This window comes from Geotrypetes seraphini, chromosome 8 (assembly GCF_902459505.1).
Source record: "Geotrypetes seraphini chromosome 8, aGeoSer1.1, whole genome shotgun sequence".
Lineage (NCBI taxonomy): Eukaryota > Metazoa > Chordata > Amphibia > Gymnophiona > Dermophiidae > Geotrypetes > Geotrypetes seraphini.
The window spans coordinates 26,882,868-26,899,113 of NC_047091.1; the positions used below are offsets into that span (position 1 = coordinate 26,882,868).

Consider the following 16,246-nt stretch of genomic DNA (forward strand, 5'->3'; position numbering starts at 1 on the left):
TCACAGCTAAGCTTTTCCTTCCACTCCATTATGGACCATCTTCACCCTTTGCCTCACATTTCAATACTCAGTTGCAGCAGTAATTTTTGATTTGGGCCTACATAAGCCCAGTGCTGCGGCTTCCTTCTTAGGGTCTTATGTAGATCATAGCTGCATTTCTCTTTCTTAGTCTGTCTTAAATGTAAAAGTTCTGCGTCAGAGGAGGGTTCAGTGCTATATAATTGCACAGCATTCTCCCAGGATTATTTCTCTAATGTCTAGGATGATTTGATGATTTGAATTCTCTGATAGCCCTGGCAGACTAAATAGGCCACACGGTCAAGTTCTGTTCTCTTAAAATATGTCACTGTTCTCCTGGCATTTAAGATGGAGGCACAGAGACATTATTTCTTTTGATTTACTGACTTCCTTTTTGCAGAAATTTATGCAAAGTAGCTTAGAGCAAGTATAACGGGACGTAAGCATTTGGCAACATGAACATCATAGTAGACCATCAGCACAGCAAGGCAAGCTTGGAAATATTTAAATTAAATCCTAGGATTCCCTGTCAGCAGAGTGTAGTAAAATACAGGATAAAATATTTATACAGTAGACCGTTCATATGGCCTAAATCTTGTGTAGATAGGGCCATATGGTCTTTAGATGCCCTCATTGTTCTGGGTATAATGGCGCACGTTTGTACAGCACAGTGAAACACGTGGAGGCTGAATCTTGGGATGTAGAGAGGCATTTCAGAAGAAAGCAACTAGAAGACATACAGGAGTGAAATGATACCGATGGTATTAATGCAGAAAGGAAAATGAAGGCCTCTAGTCTGCCTGCTATCCTTTCTTCTCCCTTACTTGTCTCAAGCTTTCTTGAATTCAGAGACACTTTTTTCTTTCCACCAGGAGCCATTCCACACATTCTCCACCCCTTCTGTGAAAAAGTCATTTCTGAGGTTAATTCTGAATCTATCCCTCCTGTATTTATGCCACGTAGGTATTTAAACATCTCCCACCTTTCCTCCAAAGTATACATATTTGAGATCTTTAAGTCGGTCCCCATACACTTTATAACAGAGTCCACGCACCATTTTAGTAGCCTTCCTCTGGACTAACTCCATCCTTTTTATATCTTTTGAAGGTGCAGCCTCCAGAACTGTACACAATATTCTAAATGAGGTCTCACCAGTGTCTTATAGAGGGGCATCAATATCTCCTTTTTCCTATTGGCTATACCTCTCTCTATGTAACTTAGCATCCTTCTAGCTTTCACCGTTGCCTTTTCAACCTATTTGGCCACCTTAGGTTCATCACATACTATCACCCCAAAGTCCCGCTCTTCTGTCATGCACATTAGTTCTTCACCCCTTAAACTGTACCGTTTCCTCAGGTTTTTGCAGCCCAAATGCATAACCTTGCATTTCTTAGCATTAAATTTTCGCTGCCAAATTTCAGACCATTCTTCAAGCTTCACTAGGTCTTTCTTCATGTTGTTCACACCAACAAGAGTGTCTACTCTATTGCAGATTTTGATATCATCTGCAAAGAGGCAAATCTTACCTGAGAGCCCTTCAGGAATATCACTTATAAAAATGTAAAAAAATAAAAAACAGGCCCAAAAACAGAATCTTGAGGCACATTACTGGTAACATCCCTTTCCTCAGAGTCATCTCCATTGATCACTATCATCTGTCGCCTTCCACTCGACCAGTTCTTGACCCAGCCCATCACTTTTGGATCCGTCCTGAGGGCACACAGTTTATTTATTAGACATCAAAGGTTTATCTAAATACACCACGTTTAGCACACTCCCTCTAACCAATTCTCTGGTCACCCAGTCAAAGAAATTGATCAGATTTGTCTGACAAGACCTACCTCTAGTGAATCCATGTTGCCTCCTGTCCTGTAATTCACCATTCTCTGTTTTAAAAGCCTACCACAGAAGTCAGACTTTCTGGCCTGTAATTTCCTACTTCTTCCTTACTTCCACTTTTGTGGAGTGGGACCACATCCGCCCTTCTCCAGTCCTCCAGTACCACTCCCGACTCTAGAGAAGCATTGAAAAGGTCAGCCAGTGAAGCTGCCAGAACTTCCCTAACTTCCTTCCGTCCCCTCAGATGTATGCCATCTGGCCCCATTGCTTTGACATCTTAGTTTAGCTAGCTTCTCACAAACACAGTCCTCTGACAATCGTTCAGGTTCTACCACACCTCCATTCCGATTTGCATTTGTCTTCTGTGGTCCTGCCCTCAGTGCTTCAGCTGTTAATCAATTCATCCTTATCAGTTTCTATATATGCCTCCCCTTCACCTTTTGAGTCTTACAGTGTCATGTAGGAACATGATATAAAGCTGCAAAGAGGTAACTCAGGAGCAGTTTCAGGAAATAATGTTTCATGGAAAACTTGGTGATTGCCCGAAAGAGAGGTGGAGACAAAAATGCTGATGGAAGCCTAAAGACATGGGATATGCATAGAAGATCTTTAAATGATAAATGGATGGAAATGAATCATTGAGTGCTTCAGCTCAAATGAGCACCTTTGCTTTTGATAGGTTACTGTTTAAAAGAGACATTTCCAGCATTAACCAGCCTTGTTAATCTTCCTACAGGCTTTTTCCATAGATATTATTCGACACAAAGATTGCATAGATGAGCTCCATGAGATTCAGGAAGAGATCCTTGGAACATGTGGACAAGAGCAAAAAGCCATCCTCCAGGTAAAGCTTGAGAGCAGAGATTCCCACCCTCATTGCTGGGAAGGTGCTACTAATTCACTTCCGATCTTATAAATTGTTTGTGTCAAAATGCGAGAGAATTGGCTGTATTTGTTTCCTGAATCAAACATTGCATCTTCCTGCACCATTGTATTTTAAAGAACATTCTTTAGCACTCTCCAGACCAGTAGAGGTTAATCTTTACAAATGGGTATATATCCAATCATGACCAGCAGGCGGAGACTGAAAACAAAACTATGGGACAGTATATAATATACTCCCTTCTCTATTTACCTCAGTCTTCTTTCAGTCTCCAGCAGGTGTTGAGTGATCTGTACCCATCTCCCTTGATAGGGCTGTTGGAATTTGTTTAGGGGTTTCTAGTCCCTGTTTTTGGCCGGACAGAGCTTGGGCGGGCCCTGTTTGGGGGTCCGTCCGACCTCGGGGGTGTCAAACCCGGCGGGTCTCGAGCGGGGTCCCTCCCCCCACTTCTTCACCTCCCCACATTTTTTTTAGAGGAGCCTCAGAAGTAAGCCTTGCCCCCTAAATCAAGCAAGGCATATTGCTTCGAGAGCCTGTGGAGTCTGTTCTGAAAAAAAAAAAAAATCCTGAGGTAGTGCCGGTCTGCAGGGTTGCTTCCCTGTCAGTTTACTGTATTTTACTGTATTTTTTCATCTAACCGGCACTTTGTTTCTAGCTAGGTCGCGTATGGAGCCATTGTGCCCTTCTCCGGGGGAGTGGGACACAATTTGGTCCAGCCACGAGTCACTCGCGGCCGGCCTGAACTCGGCGGTTTGGGCCGGTGAGGTGGTGGAGCTCTGTCGGCAGCGGCTGCAGGCGCCCAGAGCTCCCCGCCAATGGTGCCTCGCAAGTCGGCTGGGAGCAGTGGGGAAGCCCGGTCTTCCCCAACCGCCCACGGAGGGATTCCCCGAAGGATTCCCTCTCAGTTGATTTTTTGACAGCTGATGCCGACTTGCCTGTTTTAGCGGCTGGGACTGTTCAGGCTTCTCAGCCGCTACAGGCTATGGAGGGAGCATTTTTGGCGGGAAAGTCACAATTTTCACAGTCTGGCCCCTCCATTTTGTCTACAACCTCAGGTGACCTTCCCCCTGTATTGGAAAAACAGGGGCAGGTTTCTGCTGGGTCCCCTGCTGTGGCAGGGAGTCCCTTGGGACCCCCGGGGGGATTTTTCACCCGATTTCTTTTTTTTCTTTCTGCAGAGCCTATTTTCAGGCGGCTGGGGGTCCCAGATGCGCCCAGGGGGTTTCGGGGAGTGGGGTTTCATCCTCTCGAAGGGACAGCCGCTGGCGGCGGGTTGTCGGGTTTCCCGTCCTCCGGCGAAGAGGCGTCCGTGGTGCGCCTTTTTCAGAGGGATGAACTACCGGACCTGATTCAACAGGTTTCTTCGGTGTTGCGTTTTGAGGATGCGCCGCCGGAGACTCCGCGTATGGGGGACCCTCTGCTTAGGGGGATCCGTACCGTTTCCAACTCTTTTCCTATGCATCAGGATATTTGGGATATTGTGCTGGAACAGTGGAAAACGCCAGAGGCGCCGTTTCATTTGGCATGCGTCATGGCTCATTTGTATCCCATCCCAGAGGGGGATCGGGCTACTTTAACGTCACCAGTCGTAGACGCGGTGGTCTCGGCGATTTCTAAGCGGCATACTGTGCCTTTTGAGGACGGTTCTGCCTTGAGGGACTCTGAGGAGCGCAAGTTGGAGAACATTCTTTAGCAAACTTTTCAGGTCTCTGCCTTTGGGATCCAGGCGGCTATTTGTGGGGGGCTGGTGGCTCGCGCCGTGTTTCGGTGGGCTGAGCGTGTCCTGGATCGGGAGTCTGAGGATTGGTCTTTGGTGGATCAAGAGGTGGCGAAAATTGAGATGGCTGCCTCGTTCCTCTCGGATGCTCTTTATGACTTGGTGCGGATGTCGGCTAAGTCTATGGCCTTTGACGTGGCCACGCGGTGTTTTTTGTGGCTTCGCGCTTGGTCGGCGGATGCTGCGTCCAAAGCTAAGCTTACTAAATTTCCCTTCCAGGGGTCTTTTTTGTTTGGAGAGGACTTAGATAAGTTGCTTCAGACTCTGACGGACTCAAAGGTGCCCCGTCTGCCTGAGGACCGTGCTTACCCGGCGTCTCGGGGTGGGCCTGCCCAGGGGCGTTTGTGAGAGTTCGCTAGTATCGCCCGTGGCGTGGTGCTGCTTCTTTCCCAGCTCCGGGGTTTTCCCGGGGTCGGTTTTTCCAGCGCATGCAGCCCTGTCGGGGGGCAGGGAATCCCTCCGCCGGTTCCCCCGCTTCCTGTCCTGCACAATGACTCCTTGCCGGCTACGCGATTTTTTTTCCCAAATGGGCCAAGATCAGGTCCTATCAGTGGGTCCTGGAGGTGGTGCGGGACGGTTATGCCCTGGAGTTTGCCCGCTCTCTGCCGTATCTTTTCCTAGCCTCTCCATGTCAGGCACCTTGGATGACGCAGGCTTTTCGCCAGACCCTTCAGCGCTTGCTAGATCTCAAGGCAGTTTTTCCAGTGCCCCCTCTGGAGTGGGGCACCAGCAGGTACTCAATTTACTTTGTGGTGACCAAGAAGGAGGGGACTTTTCGGCCCATCCTGGATTTGCAGGGGGTCAACAGGGCTCTCCAGATTCCCTCTTTTCGCATGGAAGCTCTGCGGTCGGTCATTCTGGCGGTTCAGCCGGGGGAGTTTCTCACTTCTCTTGATCTGACGGAGGCCTACTTGCATGTTCCCATTCGGGCCTCTCATCAGCACTTCCTTCGCTTTTGCGATTTTGGGTCGGCACTATCAGTTCTGTGCGCTTTCCTTTTGGTATGGCCACGGCTTCCCGTGGTATGGCCACGGTTCACCAAGGTGATGGTGGTCATCACGGCGGCCTTGCAGTCGGAGGACATTCTGGTGCACTCCTACCTGGACGACTGGTTGATTCGGACAAAGTCGTTGCAGGAGAGCTCCCGGGTTATGGCTCGGGTGATGGAGTTTCTCCGATCGCTGGGCTGGGTGGTCAACCTTTCCAAGAGTTGGTCCCGGCTCAGCGTCTGGAGTACCTTGGGGTTCTGTTCGACACCTCCTTGGGGAAGGTCTTCCTTCCAGAGGCCCGGGTAAGCAAATTGCAATCTCAGTTTCGCCTTCTTTTATCGTCCCGATGTTCTCGGGCGCGGGATTTTCCTCCAAGTCTTGGGGTCGATGGCGGCGTCCCTGGACGTAGTGAGGTGGGCACGGGCCCACATGCGTCCTCTTCGATATGCTCTGCTCCGGAGGTCACCCCAGAGGCACGGTTTGGATGTTCCTGTCCCCCTGCGAGGCTTGGCACGCTGCAGTCTTCATTGGTGGCTCCAGACCCCTCACCTGGTTCAGGGGGTGGGTCTGGATCTCCCGCAGTGGACGGTGCTCCTTACGGATGCAGGTCTCCTCGGTTAGGGGGCTCAGTGTCTGGGCCACTCAGCTCAGGGCACCTGGTCCACGGAGGAGGCCTCCTGGTCGATCAACGTGTTGGAGACCAAAGCGGTCCGTCTGGCGCTGTAAGCTTTCTGCTCCCTATTGTTGGGCAAGTCGGTCAGAGTCCTGTCGGACAATGCCACGGCGGTGGCTTATGTCAATCGTCAGGGGGGCACCAAGCGCACTCAGGTGGCGCAGGAGGCGGCTCGGCTCCTGTTTTGGGCGGAGTCCTATCTTCTGGACCTCTCGGCCTCTCACATAGCCGGGGTAGAAAATGTTCAGGCGGACTTCCTCAGTCATCACTTCTTGGATCCAGGAGAGTGGTGTCTCAGCTCCGTGGCTTTTCAGTTGATAGTGCAGGCTTGGGGGCAGCCCCTGATGGACTTGATGGCCACGAGTGGCAACGCCTAAGTGTCCCGCTTCTTCAGTCGTCGCAGGGACAGTCTGGCCGAGGGTCTGGATGCTCTGGTCCAATCATGGCCAATGGAGGGGCTGTTGTGCGTGTTCCCTCCTTGGCCATTAGTTGGCAGAGTACTTCTTTGCATTGTTCACCATCCGGGTCTGGTGGTTCTGGTGGCTCCGGATTGGCCTCGACGTCCATGGTACGCGGATCTGGTGAGGCATCTGGTGGCGGATCCTCTTCCTCTGCCTCTCTTGGACGATCTTCTGACACAGGGTCCCATTCAGGGTCGACCCGTCTCCCTTCTGTCTTACAGCTTGGCTCTTGAAAGGGGTCGCCTTAGTAAGAATGGGTATTCAGATAAGGTGATCTCTATGCTCTTGGGGTCCCGGAGGCTTCTACCTCTCGGGCTTATGTGCGGATTTGGCATCTCTTTGAGGGGTGATGCCGGGCGCGCGGAGTGGTCTCTTTTCGCGCTTTCCTGCCTACCATTCTAGAGTTCTTGCAGGATGGCCTGGATAGAGGCCTGGCTTGGTCTTCTCTCCGGATTCAGCTTGCAGCCCTGTCGGCTTTTCGAGGATTAGTGACAGGTCAGCGCTTGTCAGCCATTCTTGATGTGATTCGCTTTTTGCGGGCTGCCAAGTTGCTCAGGCCTCCTGTACGGCCCTCTATTCCCTCTTGGGATCTCAATCTGGTTCTCTCTGTTTTGGAGCGCCCGCCTTTCGAGCCGTTGGGCGGCTGCTCTTTGAAGGTCCTTACTCTGAAGGCGGTCTTTTTGGTGGCCATTACTTCCGCTCGGCGTATTTCTGAGCTACAGGCTTTCTCTTGTAAGGCTCCCTTCTTGGAGTTTTCTAGGGAGCGGGTTGTCTTGAGACCTGTTCCTTCCTTTCTGCCGAAAGTAGTTTCTCCTTTTCATGTCAATCAATCTGTGGTCCTCCCGGTCTTGGGTAGTCGGGAGGGCTCTTCTGAGCAACAGCAGCTGCGCGAGTTGGATGTCGGTCGGGTCCTTCGCTCTTATGTGCAGCGGACCCAGTAAGTCTGGAAATCCGATCATCTCTTTCTCCTTCTGGCGGGTCCTCGTCGGGGGGCTGGTGCTTCTAAGGCTACTATTGCGCGCTGGATCAAGGAGACGATTGCTTCCGCTTATCTTCTGAGACAGAAGCCCGTTCCGGAGTTTCTCAAGGCTCATTCCACTCGGGGTCAGGCAGCTTCTTGGGCTGAGTCGTCGCTCGTGCCTCCAGTGGATATTTGTACGGCTGCGGTTTGGTCTTCCTTGCATTCCTTTGTTAGACATTATCGGGTAGATGTTCAGGCGCGTCGGGACGCAGTGTTCGGTGAGCGTGTTCTGGTATCAGCCCTGCGGGGGTCTGCGTGAGAGGGACTGCTTTGGTACGTCCCATTTGTAAAGATTAACCTCTACTGGTCTGGAGAGTGCTAAAGAAGGAGAAATTAGGTTCTTACCTGCTAATTTACTTTCTTTTAGCTTCTCCAGACCAGTAGAGGTCCCTACCCTGTCTGTTGTTGTTGTTGGGGCTGTTTTGCGGGCAGTTTTTGTTTTTTGTTTTTGTTTCGGGTTTTAGTATTTTTCTAGGGCCGGGGAGAATTAAAGAACAGCGGCTGTGGCTTAGCTGGAGAGCTGTGGGGACATTTTCCTTCTGGTATTTCTCCTCTGTATTTTCCAACAGCATTTGGGTATGTTAGTTGTTACTACTGTTCGGAGTATTGTTTTCTTTCTGTTTTCCAGTTCTTGGTTCTGCTTGGCTATTCGGCAGACTGAGGTAAATAGAGAAGGGTGTATATTATATACTGTCCCACAGTTTTGTTTTCAGTCTCCACCTGCTGGTCATGATTGGATATATACCCATTTGTAAAGATTAACCTCTACTGGTCTGGAGAAGCTAAAAGAAAGTAAATTAGCAGGTAAGAACCTAATTTCTCCTTAAGATCCGAGCTTAAAAACCGAAAACGCACTGAGCTAGGACACAGGTGCAGCTATGGAATCATTTACATGGTCTGTTACGACAGTTCCTTTCAGGTCTTCCTAAAATCGACACATCTTTGTAATCATATTTTTATTGTAAAGCGAGTTGAGCCCTAGATCTTTAGATTAGATTAGAAGACTCGGCTCTTTGCAAAGGCATTTATATTGCCTGTTTAGCAAGGTAGAAGAACCAGCTCAGGACTTGGATGTTGGCTTATACAGCTTGATTGTGAGTTTTTAAATAACTTTTTTAAATAACAATCTCTAGATCTCATAGCAGACTCCCCAGTACTCTCTTTCCCCTCTAGAGCCCCCCCCCCCCCTGTTTGCCGAGCGTCAGTTTAGGTCAGAGAGGGTGTTCACTGTCATTTTCCTATCCAGATTTCATTTCTCCTTCTGTTTTCACTCAGGATAAAGTTGCTTCACTTGCACAACAGTATCATGCAGTGAGTCAGCTGAATTCAGAGCGTTACACACAATTAGAGCGTGCACAGGTTCTTGTGAATCAGTTCTGGGAGACGCATGAGGAGCTGAGGCCATGGATTGAGGAAACACAAGTGGCCGTTGCCCAGCTTCCTCCCCCTGGTGTAGATGATGAGCTGTTGAAACAGCAGCAGGAAGAGTTAAGGGTAAGAAGACGGAGCAGAAACTGAACTAAAATGCATTTGCAGGGCTATTGGCTTCATCAAAAGTACCTAAAATCTCCAATTACTTGCATTTCCAGCAACTGAGAGAGTCCATTGCCGAACACAAACCTCATATAGACAAGTTAATGAAGATTGGACCCCAGCTGCAGGACCTGAACCCTGAGGAAGGAGAAATAGTGCAAGAAAAATATGGGATCGCAATGTCTAAATACAGCCAAATTAAAGCAGAGGTGCACCAGCGGGCAGTGGTATTGGATGAAGCTATTACGCAGGCTGCTCAGGTGGGTCTCAGATTGCTCTGCATTCTTCACCCATAAGCTCTCTGCCCCTTTTCATTTGTTATGTTAATCCGTTCAGGGTCGGATGGACAGTTTAGTTTGACACGGACATTCAAAAGAGTTGCTAGTACAGTTCGGTTGTCAAGTCCCAGGAGTTGCATTAGACAGTTTAGGAATGGGCTTTTACAATTGCCATTCGTTACTTCGGGGAAGGCTCCCTGTCTTGGTAGAGAACTGCTTTTAAAAGTTTTCTGAACCTCAGATACTGGTCGCAAGATCTTGGTGTAAGTGGTAGATGGTTCCAGCATTTTGCTAATTGATGTTGGATAGATAAGGTGATTGGCCTGATAGACTTTATATTGTTGCATGCTGGGAATTTTAAGTAGTCCAGGGTGGTAGAGAGAGAGAGAGACCTGCAGATGGTGCCTCTCTGAGGTGGGGTCCTCATTTTGAACCTTAGCAGTTTTGTTGACATTCACCCAGTCACACCTGTCATGTTACAAAGAGAAGCCAGAAGTGTTCTCACTTGGCCATGAAGCAAAATCCACGTTGAGATTAGGGATTATTTTTCTGGAGTTTTATTTTTGCATGTTGGGTCATGTTCACACTAACGACGTTTTTCCTCCCTCTTTCCACCTCATCTCCCTCACTTTGGATTGTGATGTTGTTTGGTGTCTGTACCACTTCTTACCTCCATCATCACATTTCACTGTTGTGCTGACCTCACTCTCCATTACAGAACATAGAGGTAAGCGTCGCGTGACCGTGTCGGCTTTTCATTTCCTTCCAGGCGCTTGTACATCTCATAACTTTCATTGCCCTTATGTTGTATGTGTTTTTTTTCTTTATCATGTACTGTAGATTCATAGGCATTTATAAAAATAAAAAAAAAGGCCACCCCATATGCAGGTAACGAGCTGCTGTTTATGTACCTACTTTAGACATTTGTGCAGGCCAGAGAGTTTGTAGACCATAAGCACATTAATTCCCTGGTGTAACTTTCAAGTCAAGAGTACGCACAGCTCATAAAATCACGTCTCTCAGAGTTACTGAGTGGAACCAGATCCATTAAATGAATTTGAAAACTCTGAGAAAGCAAAGCTGCCTTTCTCTTTTTCTACAACTATTTCTCATTTTTTTACTTTATGGGTTACCAGTCACCATTGCTGTTATTTTCTGGGATTTCTAAAGTTGAGTGCATGGCTTTCAGTACTTCTAGTTCTGTGAAACAGATAACTGTTATATTCCTCCTTCATCCGTATCACCTTCATTCTTCCTTGACTGCTGTGCTAATTTCTCCAGATGTCTTTGCTTAAGCATTGAGGCCCCTGATCCTAGAAGGCCTCCAGCTTACCTGTATGCATGCTTGCTCCCTCTCTTCACTACTCTTCTCACTTTCAGGTGACTTCTTGTCCAGGTTCTGAATAGTGAACTTTATTTTTTCAGTTTCACGACAAGATTGAGCCAATGCTAGAGACCCTGGAAACCCTTGCGTCTCGCTTGCACATGCCTCTGCTGATCCCAGCTGAAGTTGATAAAATAAAAGAGAGTATTGGTGAAAACAAGAATGCCCTGCTGGAGCTTGAGAAACTGCTTCCATCCTTTGAGGCCTTGAAACGTCGTGGAGTAGAGTTGATTGGCAGATCAGAGGGAGCTGACAAGGATCCTGCTGCTAAAGGTGCAATTTCTTACCTTGTAGACATACAAAGCCACAGAAGTGGCATAGCTAATGTTGGCACTGCTGTTCCTTATCACTTTTCTCTCACTGTAGCTCTGCCCTCCACCCATTTAAGATTCTGCTGCTCTCTTTTTCCTGAAGCAGCATTCCTTGAGTGCTTAGAAAACAGTCATTGTCTGCAGATTGCTGTGTTACTAGATTATTTGTTCTTTTATTTTTTCCCTCAGCAATCCAAGATAAGTTGGATCAGATGGTATATTTCTGGGAAGACATCAGAGCTCAAGTGAATGAGCGTGAAATGAAACTGCTTGATGTGCTGGAGCTGGCAGAGAAGTTCTGGTGTGACTTGGCTGCCCTGCTGACCACCATTAGAGACACGCAAGACATTGTCCATGACCTAGAGAGCCCAGGCATCGACCCTTCCATTATCAAGCAGCAGATAGAGGCAGCAGAGGTAATGAGCCCTGCATCTCATCACCAAAAGCTGTGTGTTTTTGCTTGTCTACATAACCATAGACAGTGGTAGGGGACGGGCCACAGGTATCATAGACCCACCAACACAGCATTAGCAATTAGGGAGCTTGGAAGCAGGGCTGTTTGGCCCTTCCAACCAAAAAAGACACTCTACTGCTGCCATGTACATAACAAATATGTTTAATATTACAATTTGAAATGACACAAAAAGGGGTTGAATTAAAAGTGCCAGCCATCAAGACTTCAGCTGCATTCATAAATTCTCTGAATCGGTCTGAAATGAAAACATTGGCAGTAAAAACCTTGTTTTCCTTTTTTTAAAGTGACGTGCTCCTACTAGAATAAAATCAGCTGAGCAGCATCCAGGAAATAGAAAGATCAGTAGATCAACAGTGTTAACGCTTTTGAACGTTTCTTTGTTGTAAATGTGGGCAATGTGAGGGCCACTGGGCTGAACCCCACGCAGGTGGTGTGTTGCTGCATCGAAAGCTTGAACACTGGCAGGTCGAAATGTAGAGGAAGCGTGAAAATGTAAAAAGTAAAATGTGTTATCCCAGGACAAGCAGGCAGGTATTCTCACTAGTGGGTGATGTCATCCGACAGAGCCCCGATACGGACATCTTGCAAGCATGTCTTGCTTGAAGAAACTCAGAAGTTTCGAGATGCCCGCAACGCGCATGCGCCAGTGCCTTCCCGCCCGATGTACCGGGCGTGTCTCCTCAGTTCTTTTCTTTCCGCGGAGCTGAGAAGTTTCACTTCATTCTGCGCTGACTGAATTTCAGTAAATTTGCCTTCTTTGTACTGCGTTTTTTGTTTATTTGATTTATTTCAATTTTACTTTATATTTTCTTAAAAAAAAAAAGTTAAAATTATTTCTTCCGGCGGTTCGGCCGGGCCGGCCTCGTGGCTTAGGCCTAGCGCCTTCGACCTTGCGGCGACGATTTTCCGGCCTATTTCCCGGCCAATCACCGGTTTTAAAAAGTGCAGCAAGTGCCAGCGTGCGATTTCGTTGACGGACCCGCATCGACGCTGTCTTCAGTGTCTTGGTCCAGAACACGTTCCGAAATCGTGCCGGCCTTGTTCCACGCTTACTGCGCGCTCGTTTAAACGGCGCTGCTTGCTCTGAGAGTCGATGTTTAAGATGGAGACTGCCAAGGAGCCGTCTGCTTCAACTTCTGCTGATGTTTCGCCGGTCCGTTCGAAACCTGCATCGACGACTCCTGCATCTGTCATTGTGAAGCCGGCATCGTTCACACCGACTTCAGCCTCGAGTTCGACACCGGTGCCTGTCCCCGTCTCCTCGGCTCAGGTACCGCCTTCCACTGTCCCTCCGGTGGTCATCAAAGTGCCTAAAGCTAGCAAGCAGAAGCACTTGGCCACAAAGGAGCGCGAAGACCGTGCTGGAGGACCCCCTTTCGGTGCGGATCCCTCCATATCGGCTTCGCTGCGATCCCTGCTGGAAGCTCAGTTTGTCGAGCTTATGCAGTCTATGGGACCCCGGCTTATCGCCTCCATTCAGGGTGACCTCCCGGTCCCGGTCCCGGGGGGCGGACCGCCCCCTCCCCCTCCTCCTCGTCGTTCGATCTCACTGCTCGACGAGGAGGATCGACGGAGGGCGGCGGGAGCCTCGAGGCGGGCTTCCTTTAGTGATATGCCGCCTTTGGAGCCCATCAAGCCTCCTCGACATCAGAGTACTATGTCAGCCCCTGATAATCGGAGTCCTGGGCATACCGCATCGCAGGAAGAGTTCTTCCGCACTCCATACCAGACCTGGGTGGCACTGCGTGAGTCCGCATCCTTGCCACCTCTGTGATCCACTGCATCTAGTCCCATCCATTCCTTGGAGGCTTCGGGGGATCGTGCGATGCATAGAAGATCTCGTTCCCCATCCCGTCACCAGGAGGGGCATCGATCTCGACACTCATCTCGACACTCCTCACGTCATTCGGAGGTGTCCCCGCAAAAGAAGATACAGCGTATGGGATACTCCTCGTCGGATTTATCCCCGCCTGAGGTACCGGAGTATGAGGACCCATCTACCTCCTATTCTCCTTGCCGCTCCCAGCTCTCTCTGGACCCGGAGGCTTCCACTTCTTCTAGTCCGTCTCGCCGGCCGGCGCTGGCGGACCAACTGTCCTTTTCCTCCTTCCTCCGACAAATGGCGGATGACTTGGATGTAACTTTGGACACTGGTTCTCGATATTCTAAGGAGTATCTGGACACCATGCATTTGCCTCACCCTCCGGCGGAGACGCTCCGGCTTCCTCTGCATAAACTGCTTGACCAGACTTTCATGCGTTGTTTTGAGACACCATATTCCATCCCTGCAGTTCCCAGTAAGTTGGATGCTCGATACCGCATCGTCCACCACAAAGGGTTTGAGGGGGCACAACTATCTCATCAGTCCCTTCTGGTCGAGTCCTCCCTCAAACGATCTCATCCCTCCCAGGTTTACGCCTCAGTACCACCAGGCCGAGAAGGGAGGACGATGGATAAATTTGGTAGACGTATCTACCAGAACTCTATGATGGCGACTCGAGTGCTCAATTACAATTTCTTCTTCTCTTCATATTTGGACTTCTTCTTGCCGGTGCTCCGCAAGTTCATCCCTTTTATCGATGCTCAGGCTCGATATGAGTTTGAAGAGGTGGTGGCGACCCTTTCCCAGTTACGCCTACAGCTGATACAATCCTCCTACGATGCCTTCGAGCTCTCGGCACGTGCTGCGGCCTGTTCGGTAGCCATGCGTCGCCTGGCATGGCTTCGTACGATTGATATGGATCCGAACCTCCAAGACAGACTTGCAAATGTGCCTTGTGCGGGGGCGGATCTGTTCGATGAGTCTATTGAGACTGTTACTAAGAAGCTTTCGGATCATGAGAAGTCCTTCCAGTCTATCCTACGGCCTAAGCCCAAGCCTCAACAGTCTCGTCCCTCTAGACCGCCTCTGATTTACCAGCGGCGTTATCAGCCGAGGCAGACTCCTCCTGCGAGGCAACCTGCGAAGAGACAGCCTCCCCAGAAGCCTCAGCAGAAGCCTCAGATGCCGGCTGCACCCAAGGCTACTCAGCCTTTTTGACTCTCTTCCAGGGAGCATAACCGACCTCGTTCTGTCTCCCCCCGTTTTTCCCATTGGGGGTCGTCTCCATCATTTTTTCATCGATGGGAGACAATCACCACGGACCTTTGGGTCCTTACCATCGTAAGAGAGGGATACTCTCTTCATTTCCAACGGGTCCCCCCGGACCACCCGCCAAGAGAGTATCCTTCCAACTTGACGCAGACCGCTCTTCTCCTCCAGGAGGCTCAGGCTCTGCTTCAGCTTCGGGCCGTCGAGCCGGTTCCATTAGATCAGCAAAACCGGGGGTTTTACTCCCGGTACTTCCTGGTCCCGAAGAAGACGGGCGATCTGCGTCCCATTTTGGACCTTCGAGTCCTCAACAAGTTTTTGGTCAAGGAGCGGTTCCGTATGCTGACCCTTGCTTCTCTCTATCCCCTCCTCGAGCAGAACGATTGGTTATGCTCTCTGGACCTCAAGGAGGCCTACACTCACATCCCTATTCATCCGGCCTCCCGCAAGTTCCTCAGATTTCGGGTGGGACATCTGCATCTGCAGTATCGAGTGCTTCCATTCGGCCTTTCCTCGTCTCCCAGAGTCTTCACGAAGTGTCTGGTGGTGGTGGCCGCTGCACTCCGGAACATGGGTCTCCAGGTGTTTCCATACCTCGACGACTGGCTCATCAAGGCACCGTCAGCTCCAGAGGTCATTTCGGCGACCTTGACTACAATTTGTTTCCTGCAGAGTTTGGGCTTCGAGATCAACTTTCCCAAGTCACATCTTCAGCCCACCCAGTCTCTCCCCTTTATCGGGGCTGTCCTGGATACCATTCAACTTCGAGCATTCCTTCCTCCTCAACGCATGGATGCTCTCCTTCTACTCTGCCAGTCGGTGTCTTCTCGCCAATCCATCTCAGCGAGACACATGATGGTCCTCTTGGGCCACATGACATCTACAGTTCATGTGACGCCTTTTGCCAGACTACATCTCAGAATTCCTCAATGGACCCTGGCATCTCAGTGGACTCAGATGTCCGACCCGTTGTCCCGTCACATTGTAGTCACTCCTGCTGTACGGCAGTCTCTTCTCTGGTGGATGACCTCTTCGAATCTATCCAGAGGTTTGCTGTTTCACTCTCCTCCCCACCAGAAAGTTCTCATGACCGATTCATCGAACTATGCATGGGGGGCTCATCTGGATGGTCTTCGCACTCAGGGGTTCTGGACCAGTGCGGGACGACTCCATCAAATCAATCTTCTGGAGCTCAGAGCCATCTTCAATGCTCTCCAAGCTTTTCAGCATCTGCTTCACGACATGGTGGTCCTTATTCGCACAGACAATCAGGTCGCCATGTATTATGTCAACAAACAAGGGGGCACGGGCTCGGCCCCTCTTTGCCAGGAAGCTCTTCGAGTCTGGGATTGGGCGGTTCGCCACAACACCTTCCTCAAAGATGTCTACATTCAGGGGAAAGACAACATCTTGGCAGACAAATTGAGTCGTCTTCTCCAGCCTCACGAATGGACGCTCCACTCCGACCCCCTTCATCAGATCTTTGCTCAGTGGGGAAAGCCTCAGATAGACC

General features: G+C 49.7%; 1 protein-coding gene across 16 annotated transcripts in view; it reads left to right on the forward strand.

Annotated features, from left to right (window-relative positions):
• MACF1 (microtubule actin crosslinking factor 1) overlaps positions 1-16,246 on the forward strand; it is a 423,081-nt gene that overhangs the window by 310,831 nt on the left and 96,004 nt on the right. For 13 of the 16 annotated variants that reach the window (XM_033953642.1, XM_033953648.1, XM_033953649.1 and 10 more), the window contains 6 exons: positions 2,594-2,701; positions 8,937-9,155; positions 9,251-9,454; positions 10,191-10,199; positions 10,898-11,129; positions 11,357-11,583. In XM_033953642.1, coding sequence (XP_033809533.1) covers positions 2,594-2,701; positions 8,937-9,155; positions 9,251-9,454; positions 10,191-10,199; positions 10,898-11,129; positions 11,357-11,583 — 999 coding nt within the window. The remainder of the gene's footprint in view (positions 1-2,593; positions 2,702-8,936; positions 9,156-9,250; positions 9,455-10,190; positions 10,200-10,897; positions 11,130-11,356; positions 11,584-16,246) is intronic. The other 3 variants (XM_033953650.1, XM_033953633.1, XM_033953641.1) reach the window with 1 other exon arrangement.